Consider the following 16,384-nt stretch of genomic DNA (forward strand, 5'->3'; position numbering starts at 1 on the left):
CAGGTGTGGAAGACGTGGAGCAGCTACATGTGGGTATAAGTTGGTGCACACTATGGGGCATGTATTTAGCACAAAGGCTGGCATAGCAGGGCGGCACTGGGTATATAATGTAATGGGGAAGGGGCACTGGTAGTATTATCAGGGAGGTGTGGGAGACGTGGAGCAGCTACATGTGGGTATAAGTTGGTGCACACTATGGGGCATGTATGTAGCACACAGGCTGGCATAGCAGGGCGGCACTGGGTATATAATGTAATGGGGAAGGGGCACTGGTAGTATTAGCAGGCTGCTGCTGAGTCACGCCGGGTGCCGAGGGCTCAGCATTGGGCACATATTGGGACAATGGCGGAGATGGCGCAGGCGGAGGGACGCCCGCTCTCTCCCACCCTCTTACCCTGCTAGCACTGGTCGGTGCCCCCCTGGACAGCTGGCGAGGCGGCGGTGGGAACCCTGCAGAACGGTCCGGCACCGCAAGATGGAGTGGAGAAGGGGGCGGCCCATGATGGCCGCCTGGGGAAGGCAGGGCCCACCTCTCGTGCCTGACCTATGGAGCCGCCACCCCGCCTCCTGCGCACACCACGGGACGGGAGGAGTGCGCCCCTCCGGCGGCGTTTGTGTGTGCAAGTTCCTGGCGTGTCCTCCTGAGCCCTGACCGTTATCTTGTGGGATATGGGGAACGCACAGAAGGTTATCCCCCGGTCTGAGGCCTAGACACGGCAGCGCCTGCTCCATTGTACTCCCCCATACCTGTCCGGCAGCCAGCTGAGCCTGAGGTGGGCGGCTGCTTCTTATAGTACCGGCCGGTCCTGTACCGGCTCAGCCGTCTCTAACTGTCTGCATCACACATCACACAGCCATGTCACCCATCACACACACCTCCCTGTACTCATCACACAGCCATGTCACCCATCACACACACCTCCCTGTCCCCATCACACAGCCATGTCACCCATCACACACACCTCCCTGTCCCCATCACACAGCCATGTCACCCATCACACACACCTCCCTGTCGTCATCATCACACAGCCATGTCACCCATCACACACACATGTCACCCATCACACACACCTCCCTGTCCCCATCACACAGCCATGTTACCCATCACATACACCCAGGGGTTAAAGTGAGGGGGAACCAGGTGGAACTGAGTTCCACCACCTCTAATGGTAGGGGGAACTGAGTTCCACCTCTTCCACAGTCCTAAACAGTAATTCCAATAGAAAATTCTGTCCCATCGGCTTCTTCTTCTGGCATGGCATATGTAATGTAAAGTTAAGATGAACAACTGTGGACATTATGTGTATAAGGGGCATTACTGTGTGATATAATATGAATCAAGGGCACTACATGCGGTGTAATGTGTATACGATTGTGCTACCATGTGTTGTAGGACCATTATCCCTTTATGGGTGGTAGGGCACAAATTCCCTGGCACTGGTCTAGGCTTTGTCTAATAGGGGGGAAGGGGGGGGGGGGGGGGGGCAGTGTTAGGGGAACTGAGTTCCACCACCTCTCCAGGACCACTTTAAGCCCTGCATACACCTCCCTGTCCCCATCACACAGCTGTGCCTCCAGGTACACACATCTATCCCCATCACACAGCCGTGTCACACATCACACACACCTCCCTGTCCTCATCACACAGCCGTGTCACACATCACACACACCTCCCTGTCCTCATCACACAGCCGTGTCACACATCACACACACCTCCCTGTCCTCATCACACAGCCGTGTCACACATCACACACACCTCCCTGTCCCCATCACACAACCATGTCACCCGGTACACACATCTATCCCCATCACACAGCCGTGTCACACATCATACACACCTCCCTGTCCCCATCACACAGCCGTGTCAAACATCACACACGTCTCTGTCCTCATCACACAGCCGTGTCACCCGGTATACACATCTATCCCCATCACACACCTCCCTGTCCCCATCACACAGCCGTGTCACACATCACACACCTCCCTATCCTCATCACACAGCCATGTCACCCAGTACACACATCTATCCCCATCACACAGCCATGTCACCCATCACACACCTCCCTGTCCCCATCACACAGCCGTGTCACCCGGTACACACATCTATCCCCATCACAGAGCCATGTCACCCATCACACACCTCCCTGTCCCCATCACACAGCCATGCCACCCGGTACACACATCTCCCTGTCCCCATCACACAGCCGTGTCATCCATCACACACACCTCCCTGTCCCCATCACACAGCCGTGTCACCCGGCACACACACCTCCCTGTCCCCATCACACAGCCGTGTCACCCGGCACACACACCTCCCTGTCCTAATCACACAGCCGTGTCACCCGGCACACACACCTCCCTGTCCCCATCACACAGCCGTGTCACCCGGCACACACACCTCCCTGTCCCCATCACACAGCCGTGTCACCCGGCACACACACCTCCTGGCCCCATCACACAGCCGTGTCACCCGGCACACACACCTCCCTGTCCCCATCACACAACCGTGTCACCCGGCACACACACCTCCTGGCCCCATCACACAACCGTGTCACCCATCACACACACCTCCCTGTCCCCATCACACAGCCGTGTCACCCGGCACACACACCTCCCTGTCCCCATCACACAGCCGTGTCACCCGGCACACACACCTCCCTGTCCCCATCACACAGCCGTGTCACCCGGCACACACACCTCCCTGTCCCCATCACACAGCCGTGTCACCCGGCACACACACCTCCCTGTCCCCATCACACAGCCGTGTCACCCGGCACACACACCTCCTGGCCCCATCACACAGCCGTGTCACCCGGCACACACACCTCCTGTCCCCATCACACACCTCCCTGTCCTCATCACACAGCCGTGTCACCCGGCACACACACCTCCCTGTCCCCATCACACAGCCGTGTCACCCGGCACACACACCTCCTGGCCCCATCACACAGCCGTGTCACCCGGCACACACACCTCCTGTCCCCATCACACACCTCCCTGTCCTCATCACACAGCCGTGTCACCCGGCACACACACCTCCTGTCCCCATCACACAACCGTGTCACCCGGCACACACACCTCCTGGCCCCATCACACAGCCGTGTCACCCATCACACACACCTCCCTGTCCCCATCACACAGCCGTGTCACCCGGCACACACACCTCCTGTCCCCATCACACAGCCGTGTCACCCGGCACACACACCTCCCTGTCCCCATCACACAGCCGTGTCACCTGGCACACACACCTCCTGTCCCCATCACACAACCGTGTCACCCGGCACACACACCTCCCTGTCCCCATCACACAGCCGTGTCATCCATCTCACAGTTCAAAAAGTATGTGCTGCACATACTTTTTAAACTAGCTTCGTATGGCATTGCGCGCAAATTGAATACAATGCGATGTAGTCCAAATGCATGCAATGATCGCACCGTGTATGGGCTGTGCCGAATGCTGCCTCCCCCACTGGCTTGGCTATTTAAACCCCTCCCTGACAGGCTCCCCCTGCTTCTCCTAACTGGCTGACCGGGGTTCCATGTGTGAAAAGGGGGTCAGGCATACCTGCCTGGCCCCTGACCTTCCCGCCTTTCGGACCTCGGTCCACTACTGCCCCTCCTCCTTATGCCTCTTCGGGAGCCATCTTGGCTACGTGTGCTCTCTATAGCTCAGTGTCCAGTTTTCATCAGCGACCAGAGATGGTCGCTGATGAGCAGGAGACTCTGCCGGGAGAGCCACAGAGGGAAACAGCTGATTACAGGAGCAAGCTCCTGCGACCATTAGGAGGCTGAACTCAGGAGTGCGCACCCAGCGATTTATCGCTGCAGCACAAGCAAAGCGACCATATTGCCAGCGATATTGCACAGTGTGTACACAGCTTAAGATCGTGGTGGAGATGGGCATAGTTAATAAGTCATATATGTGTCAGTTAATTTAGCAGTGATGCTGAAGCAGCTGAGGATGCGGAAGGTCAAGATGATGACAGGAATAAGAGGGGTAGTGCGTAGGAAGGTCTTCATTTGGGATGCTGTCAAAAATGTCAGCTCCCGCTGTTAAGTATTGGGGTTAGGCCCTAGAGCAGTGGTCAACCCATGACTCTTGAGCCACATGTGGCTCTTTGTTTTTTGTGATGCAGCTCTGGCACTGACAGCCTGCCTCCTCTGACAGGTGTGCAGTTTCTTAGAGGAGGCTTTACTATCTGGGAGGAGGAGGAGGCTTTACTATCTGGGAGGAGCATGCTCAGCTGCTTGCGTAAGGTGATACCCTGCGCTCAGATCTGGGCCTGATTCAGAGTCATTAGCAATAGCTGCAATTTTTGCAGATACACAAAACCATGCTGCACTGCAGGTAGGGCAAATGTAACTTGTGTAGAGAGAGTTATGTGGGGTACACACCAGGACGATATGGCCCAAAACGAGCCAATTTAGATACAATCTCGACAGATTGTATGTAAATCGGCCGTGTTTTGGGCCATTTCACTGCCCGTTTGATGCGATCCCGATCCGATGCGCGGCCCCTAGATTTGGGTGCGGTGTGCTCAAACTGAAATCTAAATTACAGTGTAAAAATAAAGCAGCCAGTATTTACCCTGCACAGAAACAAAATAACTCACCCAAATCTAATTCTCTCTGCACATGTAATGGTGCCCATACACTAGGGCGATATTGCATACAATCCTTTGGTTTCAACCGCATTGGTGCGAGAAATCGAAGGATTGTATGCACATCGAATGTGTCCACCAGCGCAATGCGAGGGCCAGCGTGTCGAATGTGCAGCACATAATATTTAGCACATTGCATGTGCAGTCCATGTTTTTAATCACATGTGATCGCTCCAATGCAATCGGCGGGTGGCAGGAGGGGTGGCAGACGTCGGTGTTGCGGAGCAGGTGGGAGGAGGTCTGGTGGCTGGAGAATTTGAAAAAAAACATTTCAAAACACTGGGTGGCCCTCTGATTGGCTGAAAGAGAGCTCTCTCAGCCAAACAGCGGCCACCTGAATGTGAGGCCTCTGATTGGCTGAGAGCTCTCTCAGCCAATGAAAGAGCCGCCAAGTGTTTTTTTTTTTTTCAAATTCTGACGCCCTCCAGCCCTCCTGCCACTTGGTCTGCTACAGCGACGCCCACCAGCCCTCTTCCAGCACCCGATGGCATGCGACAGGTGGCATGCGACATCGGGTGCTGGAAAAAAAGCACTTAAGATGCAATCGTATGTGATGGAAAATCGCATTGTAATGACGCGTCGCATCCGATCGCACAAGTAGTGTATGGCCACCATTACATCTGCCCCACCTGCAGTGCAGCATGGTTTTGTATATCTGCAACAATTACAGCAATGTTAATACGTCTGAATCATGCCATCTGACTTCGCCAACAAGTTGGACAATGAAAGAAAGCATCTGATTGGATGATAAACATATTGCACATACATGTAAATGCCACATCAGTAAATGATCCCAGTGACTTAAGACTAATTTGCACATGAATACGGTATGTAATCCAGGGTGCGGAGTTCATATTAGATGCCATGCACTCTCCCATTTGCAACAATGGACTCATGGCATTTATTAATCCTCAGAGGGAGTACATATTTATATTGCAACACCATACAATAAGACACAGTTCCAGAATCATTTGTAGTTCTTTATTTTGGCAGCAGAAACCCAAAAAACAAAATCCAGAGGTCACGTATCACACTAACAGGAACAACAGTACAGTATGGATACAGCCAAGGACATACTCTAACACAGGGTTGCCGACTTCAAGATTCTCCTCTCCGGGAGAAGCCCGGAGAGGAGAGATTCAGCAGCAGCTCAGGGGGCGGGGCTTATGAGTGACATCACTAAGCCCCGCGCCCCATGCTGGTAAAGCAGGGAATTCACTGATCTCCGTGGAGGGGGCGGGGCTAAAATGACGCGATTGTGCCGTTTTAGCTCCGCCCCCTCCCCCTGAGACCCGAGGATTGCGGCATTTTAATGCCGCGATCCGGGGGTCAGCGGGGGTCCCCCCTGAATCCGGGAGGGTTGCCCACCCTTCCGGGGGGCCGGGAGGGGGTCCCGATTTTCGGGAGACTCCCGGAAATTCCGGGAGGGTCGGCAACCCTGCTCTAACATACTGAGCTTTAGGGGGACTTCTTCAATTGGGCCCCCGCGCGTACGCAGAGGGGGACCGATGTTTGGCTACTGCGCATGCACATAATGATTTATGCGCATGTGCAGGCTTCCTAGGTGAACAGACTCGGTGACATAGTCGCCGGACCGTTCGCACGGCCAGCGCGGGCGGTGGGTGATGGGCCCAGGGTCGCCCATGGGAACACCAGGCATTTCATGCGTCCCCATGAAAACGCTGGGTGTTCCCATGGAAATTCAGGCATGACGCGGGGTGCCGGGGACGGCCAGCTGACGTCACATGATGTCAGCCGGCCGCCCCTGCCTTCGGTGGAATGGCCGCAGATATAAGTCAGTCTCCACTGACCTATATTTGCGTGGCCTAAAGAGACCATTCATTAGTTGGCGACCATAAAATGATTCTCCGGTAGCGAGGGGTGTGGCCTATGAAAAGGGGGTGTGGCCTTACATGATGATGCATCCTAAGGCTGCGCCCCCATTTTCCGCCGCTCTGCATCGCTGAATAGACGCTGTGCGCATGTGCACAGTGTCTGTTCTCTTCAGGCTGCGGGGACTCCCAACTGCCCCCCCCCCCACCGCGGGACAACATAATAACCCAGGTAAACCAAAACAGCAATTTTATATAGCCCACACAGCGATTTACATGCGCGCCCCCGCCGTTCTGAATCTGCACAAGATTCAGAATGGCCCGGTCAGTCAATTCATAACAGTCGCTGAGATGCTCCTGCTCATCTCCCGCATGTGTGGCGCGGGGATGAGCAGGGCCATCTGAGCGACTGTCATGCCGGAGCACGCTGCCCAGATGAAGCCCCGCTGCCACCGACCTGGAAGCCCCGCTGCCGCCGCCTGGAAGCCCCGCCGCCGCCGGAGCCCAGCTGAAGAGACGCTTCCTGGACCTGCCGGGTGCCGCGCCCGCCCTCTGCAGTCAGATGGAAGCTGCAGTGAGAGGACGCGACGCTGGAAGACACCGGAGTTGGTAAGTATATTCTTTTTTTTTTTTTTTACACTGTGCCACCAACGGTTGAGGGGAGAGGGGGATGCCACACTATACCACCAACGATTAAAACTTTTTATATGGGGGACTATGATTAAAACTTATTATGGGGGACTATGATTAAAACTTTTTATGGGGGACTGTGTATGTATATATATATATACTGTGTATGTATATATATATATACTGTGTGTATATATATATATATATATATATATATATATGTGTATATATATATATATATATATATGTGTATATATATATATATATGTGTATATATATATATATATGTGTATATATGTATATATATGTGTATATATATATATATATGTATATATATATATGTATATATATTTATATATATATATATGTTTATATATATATATATGTATATATGGTACTTGTTTCCTAGAACGGCCACAATCGTGAGTGATCGTGGCTCTTAATTAAGGGACACGATCCTCACGATGTGGCCGATTTTTTACAATTTTTTCACTTTGATTGACAGAAATCGGGTCGATCGGTCGGTCGCGACCAATTAAAATCGGCCGCGATGCGACCGACCGATTGACCCGATTTTTCCATAGACTTCAATGTTAAAAAAAATTTTAACATTGAAATCGGGAGGATCGCGTCGGTCTTGTGCCATTATAATGGCACAAGATGAGATGGACTTGATTAAGTCCATCTCACATAGGGTAAAATGATAAAAAAGGTGAAATGGCCAAATATGACCCATTTCACATTTTTTATGTGCCCGCCATGACCCCACGATAGACGTCAACCCGAAGCGTGGCGAGCGCAGCGAGCCCGCGAGGGGCGGCGGTGCGCGTCCTCCGACCTTTTCATTCCCCTACTATCCACTAGGGCGTGGAGTGAGAATATAATAGTGTGGCGAGCGCAGCGAGCCACCGAGCCCGAAGCGTGGCGAGCGCAGCGAGCCCCGCGAGGGGACGCGTATACCTGTGAATTTAGACGCGTCCCCTCGCGGGGCTCGCTGCGCTCGCCACGCTTCGGGCTCGGTGGCTCGCTGCGCTCGCCACACTATTCTATTCTCACTCCACGCCCTAGTGGATAGTAGGGGAATGAAAAGGTCGGAGGACGCGCACCGCCGCCCCTCGCGGGCTCGCTGCGCTCGCCACGCTTCGGGTTCACGTCTATCGTGGGGTCTAGCCCACTTAGTAACATTTGGGGGGGCAATTTAAAAGAATCAGGTGAAAAAAAAAAAAATCGGCTGAAAAATCGGTCGATCGGATCGGTCGCATCGTATGCGACCAAATCGCATGCGATGCGATCGATCCGATTTTTTATCTTACGACCACAGCGATCTAAATCGTTGTGGCCGTTCTAGGAAACAAGTACCGTATATATATATATATATGTATATATATATATATGTGTGTGTATATATATATATATATATATATATATATACTATGTATGTATGTGTATATATATATATATATATATACTGTGTATGTATATATGTATATGTATATATATATTTAAATATATATATATATATATATATATATATATATATATATATATATAGCGCAGTCTGGGCAGGCACATCCAGAGTAGCCAACTGCAAAATGTCGTGACAGTCGTGACAGATTTGAGATCTCCCGTGCTGAATCTCCCAATTTGAATCTCTGACACAAATCTCTCTGTATGTGGCTCATTACAGACCGCTAGATCTCAAGATGGGCACACACCTACACATCTAGTTAGCTACTAGATCAGCGGTAATGTTGGTCAAATTACATAGTGCATACACACTAACCTATATTGGTTACCGATATCATTCAGTGACAACACATGTCCTCGGCTGAGCATGCAATTGCTGACAATATGGCCAGATTGAGCTGCATTTACTGTCGACAGGGGTGTGGTCTTTAACGACATTGAGCATACATACTAGTTATTTTTAAATATATCACTATTCATATCATATTTTTGTTTAGAAATCCAATTAGTTACTATCGTACATATTAAGGCTTCATTGGTCATCTATGGCGGTATTCAATTAGGTGCTCATTTTTCAATAGTTAAAATTCAACCTATTCAATTAAACTGCAGATTTTTCGACTGTCGAAAAATCTGGCATGTTTGGAAACCACGAGGTTGAGCGAATTACTAGCTGAGCCACGTTTTAGATGACACTGTGGGCATTTTTTTTACTATTTTTAAGTCATTGTTGGCCGATGCAGTTTTGATTTTTAGAAAAGCGGAACAGCGGAAAACATCTAAAAACCATCCAAAAACTGCAGGAATTGAAAACCCCCCTATGCCGTGTTGGGATCATTGGGTTGACGGTCATTAGGTCGACACTGTTGGATCGACATACTGCAAGGTCGACAGGGCACAAGATTGACAGGTGTCTAGGTCAACATGGCACAAGGTCGATAGGTGTGTAGGTCGACACATGCGTTAGGTCAACATGGGTTAGATCGACAGTCAAAAGGTCAACATGGGGTTTTTCACTGTTTTTTTTACCTGAATGGCAACACAGTCAACATGGTCACTGTTTTAAGTGCACTGCGTCCCCTCGCATGGATCGCTGCGCTCACCATACGTAGAGAATATGAAAATGCGGTAAAAATCCCAGTAACAGGGTTTTTACCTTGTTTTCGTGCCATACCATGCCAAGTCAACTGTTTGGCCTAAAGGAAATCGAATGGTTTTTGTGTCACTTTCAATCTACATTCGATTCGATGCACGCTCCCATTTTCACAAAATCGAACAGAAAAATCTACTGTGCAGCCAAGGAAATATCGAATTTGATCTAGTAAATCGAATGTGTACAATGTACCATGAATGAATATTGAATTTGATATTAAATTCGATATCTAATGCAAAAGTACAGATCTAATGCCAAATCGAATGGAAAGATCTAATGCCAGATCTAATAGAAAATCAAATCTAACATCGAATCAAAATCAAATCGATGTGTGTGTACAGGGCTTAAGTTTATTTATGTGAAAACTAAAGGTTTGTGGAAAAAAGGAGCGATCGCATTCGGGGGGTTATTCTGATTGACTAGGTAAGCAAATCTTTACTAGGTCATTACTAGGTAAGCTGGACTTTTATCAGCCCAGGAACACAAGAGAGACAATTTCTGACATAGGTTGAGACAGAGAAGGTTGGTCAGTCGCACAGGACCCTCATTAATGCTTGAGGAAAATGTAGTGGACCCCCCAGAATGTCTGTATACTAGGTAATTTCCTAGAGATAAATTCTGTGGGAGGTGTGCTACCACTGGACACAGTATGGGATATAGGAAGAAAAAAAGAAAAAAGGTGTATCTCGGTGTGGTGCACCTTTGATGACTCTTACACATAAAAATTAACTTTTATTATTGTAGTATAAAACTAGCGAAATATAAAAAACACACAAGACAAAAACAACATAAATGTGGTGTGTTTAAAAAACGGCGGCTCACTCCCTCAGCTCAATGAGAAAAATTGTAATGCACTGTTGACAGGTAATTCCCGTCGACACCTGTTTATATTACATCAAATGGATTAATATCTTATATATTGGTGTCCGATTCGGGTTCCAGTCTAGGGGTGCGTATCAACTGCGTGAGAAACCCTCACGTATGGTAGGCTTAATGTGACCTATTATTAGCTCAAATTAGTTATAACCATAGTATCGTTCTCTATATCTTATATTTATGGTAGATATGTTTGTCGACCTGTGTCGATGGTTCTGTGTAAGAGTTATTTTAGCACATATACATTCTTATAGACCAAGGCCAATTTGAGTAGGCGATATTTCACAGGTCAGCTCAATTATCTTATCACCTGTCACAGGTCGTCACACTGAGTTATGCTACAGCAGTGTGTTTTCACTACAAATTCTAGGTGCAGTGGTGTGAAGTGCGGCCACACTCGATTGGGGGTGGGAATGCGCTTAGAAGACACACAGTGCTTTTAAATGGGTTATGCTATGTAGCAATATCCTATGTAGCAGTGTTTTGTTTTACCATAAATTATCTTTAGGGTGAGTAGACCCTGTTAATAATAGGTTATATTTTATAATAGTGTCATATAGCACACTAATTGGTTAAACAAATAAGTCTATGTTGTACTTTAATAGTAAGCCTGGGAAGCCATATACTAAGTATTAGTTGAAAGTAACAACCTGTGTGTCGACCATAATGTTTTTTTTGGCCTTGAAAAAGCTAATAGCGAAGCGTACGCCGGCTAGCGGTGACGCTCACTCTTTCTCAGCTTAGAAATGTATTTTGATCTGTATCTTTTCCAACAGGTATCATAACCAGGGGGGTGCGCTATTATACTGTAAGACTACCCATCACTATTGGTCCTACATAGCCTGGGCATACCACGTTTGAATGTTTCACGCTGGACCATGTATAGACAGAGTACATACTCAATGACTCTGTCTGCTGTTACTGGTCTATAAAAACCTGTGCACACTAGGGAGTGACCACTATATGATAGGACTGCTTGGCTTCTACCTATATAGTAACATAAAGCAATTCTAGCTATTCTATACAGCCGATACAGCCCTATTAATAGAAACTGTTACTGTTTACAAGTTCTGAGATAGAAACATATTAACCAGCGCTGATCTACGCGGATAGTGTTGGTCATATGCCCTGTACTGTATCTGCAGAAACTGGTTAAGTAAAAACCCAGCACACAAGTGTTGACATTATGGTCGACACACAGGTTGTTACTTTCAACTAATACTTAGTATATGGCTTCCCGGGCTTACTATTAAAGTATAACATAGACTTATTTGTGTAACCAATTAGTGTGCTATATGACACTGTTATAAAATATAACCTATTATTAACAGGGTCTACTCACCCTAAAGATAATTTATGGTAAAACAAAACACTGCTACATAGGATATTGCTACATAGCATAACCCATTTAAAAGCACTGTGTGTCTTCTAAGCGCATTCCCACCCTCAATCGAGTGTGGCCGCACTTAGGCAACATCACACCACTGCACCTAGAATTTGTAGTGAAAACACACTGCTGTAGCATAACTCAGTGTGACGACCTGTGACAGGTGATAAGATAATTGAGCTGACCTGTGAAATATCGCCTACTCAAATTGGCCTTGGTCTATAAGAATGTATATGTGCTAAAAGAACTCTTACACGGAACCATCGACACAGGTCGACACGACATATCTACCATAAATATAAGATATAGAGAACGATACTATGGTTATAACTCATTTGAGCTAATAATAGGTCACATTAAGCCTACCATACGTGAGGGTTTCTCGCGCAGTTGATACGCACCCCTAGACTGGAACCCGAATCGGACACCAATATATAAGATATTAATCCATTTAAAGTAATATAAACAGGTGTCGACGGGAATTACCTGTCAACAGTGCATTACAATTTTTCTCATTGAGCTGAGGGAGTGAGCCGCCGTTTTTTAAACACCACATTTATGTTGTTTTTGTCTTCTGTGTTTTTATATTTCGCTAGTTTTATACTACCATAATAAAAGTTAATTTTTATGTGTAAGAGTCATTAAAGGTGCACCACACCGAGACACACCTTTTTCCTTTTTTTCTTCCAATTTCTGACATAGGGCCCCATTTATCATTGATCGCATTTACAATGTGATCTGGGTGGAATATTACCACCCGTACAATGCGATCATTTCGCCCCAATGTATCACCTGCTAGGAGCAGGGACAGGGCTCCGAAAGGAGCCCGTCCCTGCGATGCCCTGAGCCGGAAGACGGGGGGTCTGCGCATGCGCTGTGATGCCCTGAGCCGGAAGACAGGGGGTCTGCGCATGCGCTGTGATGCCCTGAGCCGGAAGACGGGGGGTCTGCGCATGCGCGGTTACGTGCTGACTGCCCTGCGACCCCGCTGACCGCACTGCCGCTCGGGCAGTGCGATGTGCTGCCATAGGCTATAATGGGCTATCGCCATATCAGAATGGCGATAGCCCAGGGCTGCGATGCCAGGCTGCCCGATGTTGATACATCGGGCAGCTTCACATCCCCCTTAGAAACCTATGGGGGATGCGGTCGGCGGCGCTGCAGGGGGGATCACAGCAGGGAACAGAGATTCCTGCTGCGGTCCCCTGTGATACATTAGGGGGATACATAATATTTGCGGTTAACCCCCGAAAACAGGTGTTTTCGGGGATTTAGCCACAAATATTACTTGATAAATGCGGTCCATAGTCTCCTTATTTAAAAGCCACACCTTGTGGTGAATATACAATATATCTAGAGACAGATCTATCGCTATAAATAAATCCTGTACAAAAATAGGTTCAAGTACCCTTGGGGTGGGCACATGTGGGCGAGGCGGTGTGTAATATAGGCGGGGCTGTGGGTAATGTGTGCAGAGCTACATCAGGTGAGGCATCAATAGTGCATAAAGTAATTGTCAGGTCGCGCGTCCGACCCAGGCCGGCAGTGTTCCATGGTGGGGGCAGTTCGGAGTCCCCCCTGTCAAGCATTGCAGTAAATAGATGCCTTGAGACCGAGGGGCTGGGGGCATGGCCAGTGGCTGTAGGAACTGCTGGCCATGCCCCACAGAGGCGAAAACATGTGCCAGTAAGCCACGCCTCCTAATTTCAGGCACGCACAGGGTCCCTCTTTACATCGTTCAGAAGTTGGGAGGTATGGTGACTGCATGTTTGGTGGGGGGCCCGGCGATATCATAGAATAATATAGTCAAGAATATAGTTCAGTGTTCACCCATGGGTCGTTTGTTTTGTGGAACCGCCAATACAGTTAACGATATCTGCAGTGTTGCATATCATATAGTGTAAATGTGACATTAGATATAAATAATATTGCCAAGGGATGGCCATTGACTATACACAATCCCTGGCATACTGCTGGCCAATAGAAGACAATGTGGGTTGGTGGAAGTGATTAGCACCCTTGTATCGGCTAATATTAGCCAGCAGGGGGCCAGGGAGGCAGTCCACCTGTAGAGAAAGACCAAGGAAGAGCTCCTGAAGATACAGGATGCCACTGAAGTCCTGGAAGAGCAGCAGCTATTCAAAAGTGCTTATAGGCTGCCGCCCGCTGGGTGAAGGGAGTAGAAGACGCAGTGGAAAGAGCTTAAGGCCACCATGCAAAGAGCCTAAAGGCTGACAAGTGAAGAACCATGCTCCGGGCTCACCACAACTTTATTAAAGGTAATCCATGGTGGCGTGGACACAGCACGTAAGTTCCGTGGTGTAAGCGGTGGCCGCAAAGATGAGGAAGTACCCATAATATTTTTTTTTCAAATGATCTTCAGGAACGGCAATTTGGAGTGTACCCCCTGGAAAAAAATAGCCCTGGATAGATCGATCTATCTCTTTTTTAGATATATCTACATAAACGTCCTGTCTCACCTGTTTTCTCTCCGGGACTCATCCAAATATGTATTTTTATTGGGTACTTATGTATTAGCAGGGCGCCCGGCTACGCTACGCTGACAACGTAGCTTGGGCTATGTTGTCAGCGTAGCCATTGCCGGGTGCCCTGCTAATATCTGACTTACTGCGGAGGGCGGCGGAGCTGCTGCGGAGGGGGGAGATCCCGGCGGGCGGAGGACATGGCAGCAATATATGTAATTCTGTGTAATGCGGCTGGGGAGCATCACATGATTTCCCTGCTCCCCCAGCGGCACTACGCTAATTGCGTACATTGCGCCCGCCGGGGAGGACTGTCATGGCAGCCGGGAGTGTGGGGAGCCGAGTGACGGTGGCGCCGGGGACATCGTTGAGGGGTAAGTATGATGCACTACACACACACACACACACAACACCTACTAACACAATCATATACCCACTACCCACGTCATACCCTCATTATCCATGTGGGCGTGGAGTTACATTTATAAAGTGTGGCGAGCCACCAAGCCCGAAGCGTGGCAAGCAGATGCATATCCACGCTTCAGGCTCGCTGCGCTCGCCACACTTTATAATGGGGATAATGGGGGTATGATGTGGATAGTGGGTATATGATCCATTATGTATTAGCACAGCTCCAGTTACGTAAATTACATAGTTTACCTAAATTACGTAATTTGCATAAATTATGTAGCCAGCATAGTGGTGTATTGGTATTCTCATTACACCACTACGCAAACTACGTAATGGGCGCCCTGCTAATACATAAGTACCTTTTATTGATTTTGGCCCATTTTCTATCCTCAGCCTCCCTGTGTATTATAAGCAGGGTCGGCGATAGGGGGGCTCAAGTGTGACGGGCCCCAGAGGTTTCATGCCCCAGGACGGCCGCCACCTGTACTAGTTGGCTTGTCAGTGACTCTTGCGGCCCAACCATCTACTGTGCACCATCTATGTGTGGCTGAGTCTGACCGACTCACTGTGTGCTACTGCCATCAACTGTGTGTGCGCCCTGCTGATTGGCACTCAGAGCCATCTACTCTATGGGCGGTATTCAATGAGCCTATTCAATGAGCCTGATTTGCCATGTTTTTATGGCGAATTTGTGCTGTTTGGCGAATTTTTAACTAAAACGGTGAATCACCCTATTCAATGACCACATGGCGAATACATTTGAAGGTTTTTTTTGCTATGATTCACCGAGTAGCAATCGCTATCTTTTTATGGAGAAGTGGAATGTGAACTTTTAAAATAAAGTGTTTTGTTTTTTACATTTGGTGTAAAAAAATCATGAATTTTATTCTGAGGAGGGGCATGCTATTTTTATTCATGTGCTGTAAGCACATGAATATATATTTAATTTAAAAAAATATATATATATATTTTTTTTACACAGCAGGGGGTGCCGGAGCCGAGCCGCTCATTACATATTCATATATTCACTGCACCCAATCGTTACGATCGGGTGTAGTGAATATATGCGGTCCCCTGCTGGCACCCCCGGGGGGCAGCCTGTGCTGCCTGGCACCCGGGGAGCCCACCTCCCCCCCACAAACGTTCTGGGGCAGGCAGAGAGACTTCCATCTCTCTGCCTGCCACCGTCCTCAGGCTCCCTGCGGCGTTCGCCGCAGGAGCTCATATTCGCCGGTCAGGGGCAGCGAGCCCCTGACACGTTGAATACCGGAGCCGGCGAGGCTCCGGAACGTGCAGCGAATCCTAAACAGGATTCGCTGCACCTCGCTGGTATTCTCATTGAATACCGCCCTATATGTGCACATGGCCTGGGGCCGCAGGCGCACAGCCATACTGCTGCTGTGGCCTCAATCTCTGGCTCCTGTACTTTTAATGCGCATGTCATCTGTTCCGCACTCTGCGATCAACCTGCTCTGTCTGCTCGT

The 16,384-nt window shown here is 48.9% G+C and overlaps 1 protein-coding gene across 3 annotated transcripts in view; it reads right to left on the bottom strand.

Annotated features, from left to right (window-relative positions):
* IDE (insulin degrading enzyme) overlaps positions 1 to 905 on the bottom strand; it is an 86,987-nt gene extending 86,082 nt beyond the window's left edge. The window contains exon 1 of one of the 3 annotated variants that reach the window (XM_083149339.1): positions 748 to 905. Coding sequence is in view for 2 of the 3 variants with exons in the window: in XM_083149338.1 (XP_083005464.1) it covers positions 395 to 501 (107 nt within the window). In the remaining variant the exon portion in view is untranslated. Of the gene's footprint in view, positions 1 to 394; positions 636 to 747 lie in introns of those variants that run through there. The other 2 variants (XM_083149338.1, XM_083149337.1) reach the window with 2 other exon arrangements.
* Between the last annotated feature and the right edge of the window lie 15,479 nt (positions 906 to 16,384).

The sequence above is a fragment of the Crinia signifera genome, chromosome 6, assembly GCF_055691185.1.
Source record: "Crinia signifera chromosome 6, ASM5569118v1, whole genome shotgun sequence".
NCBI classification, from domain to species: domain Eukaryota; kingdom Metazoa; phylum Chordata; class Amphibia; order Anura; family Myobatrachidae; genus Crinia; species Crinia signifera.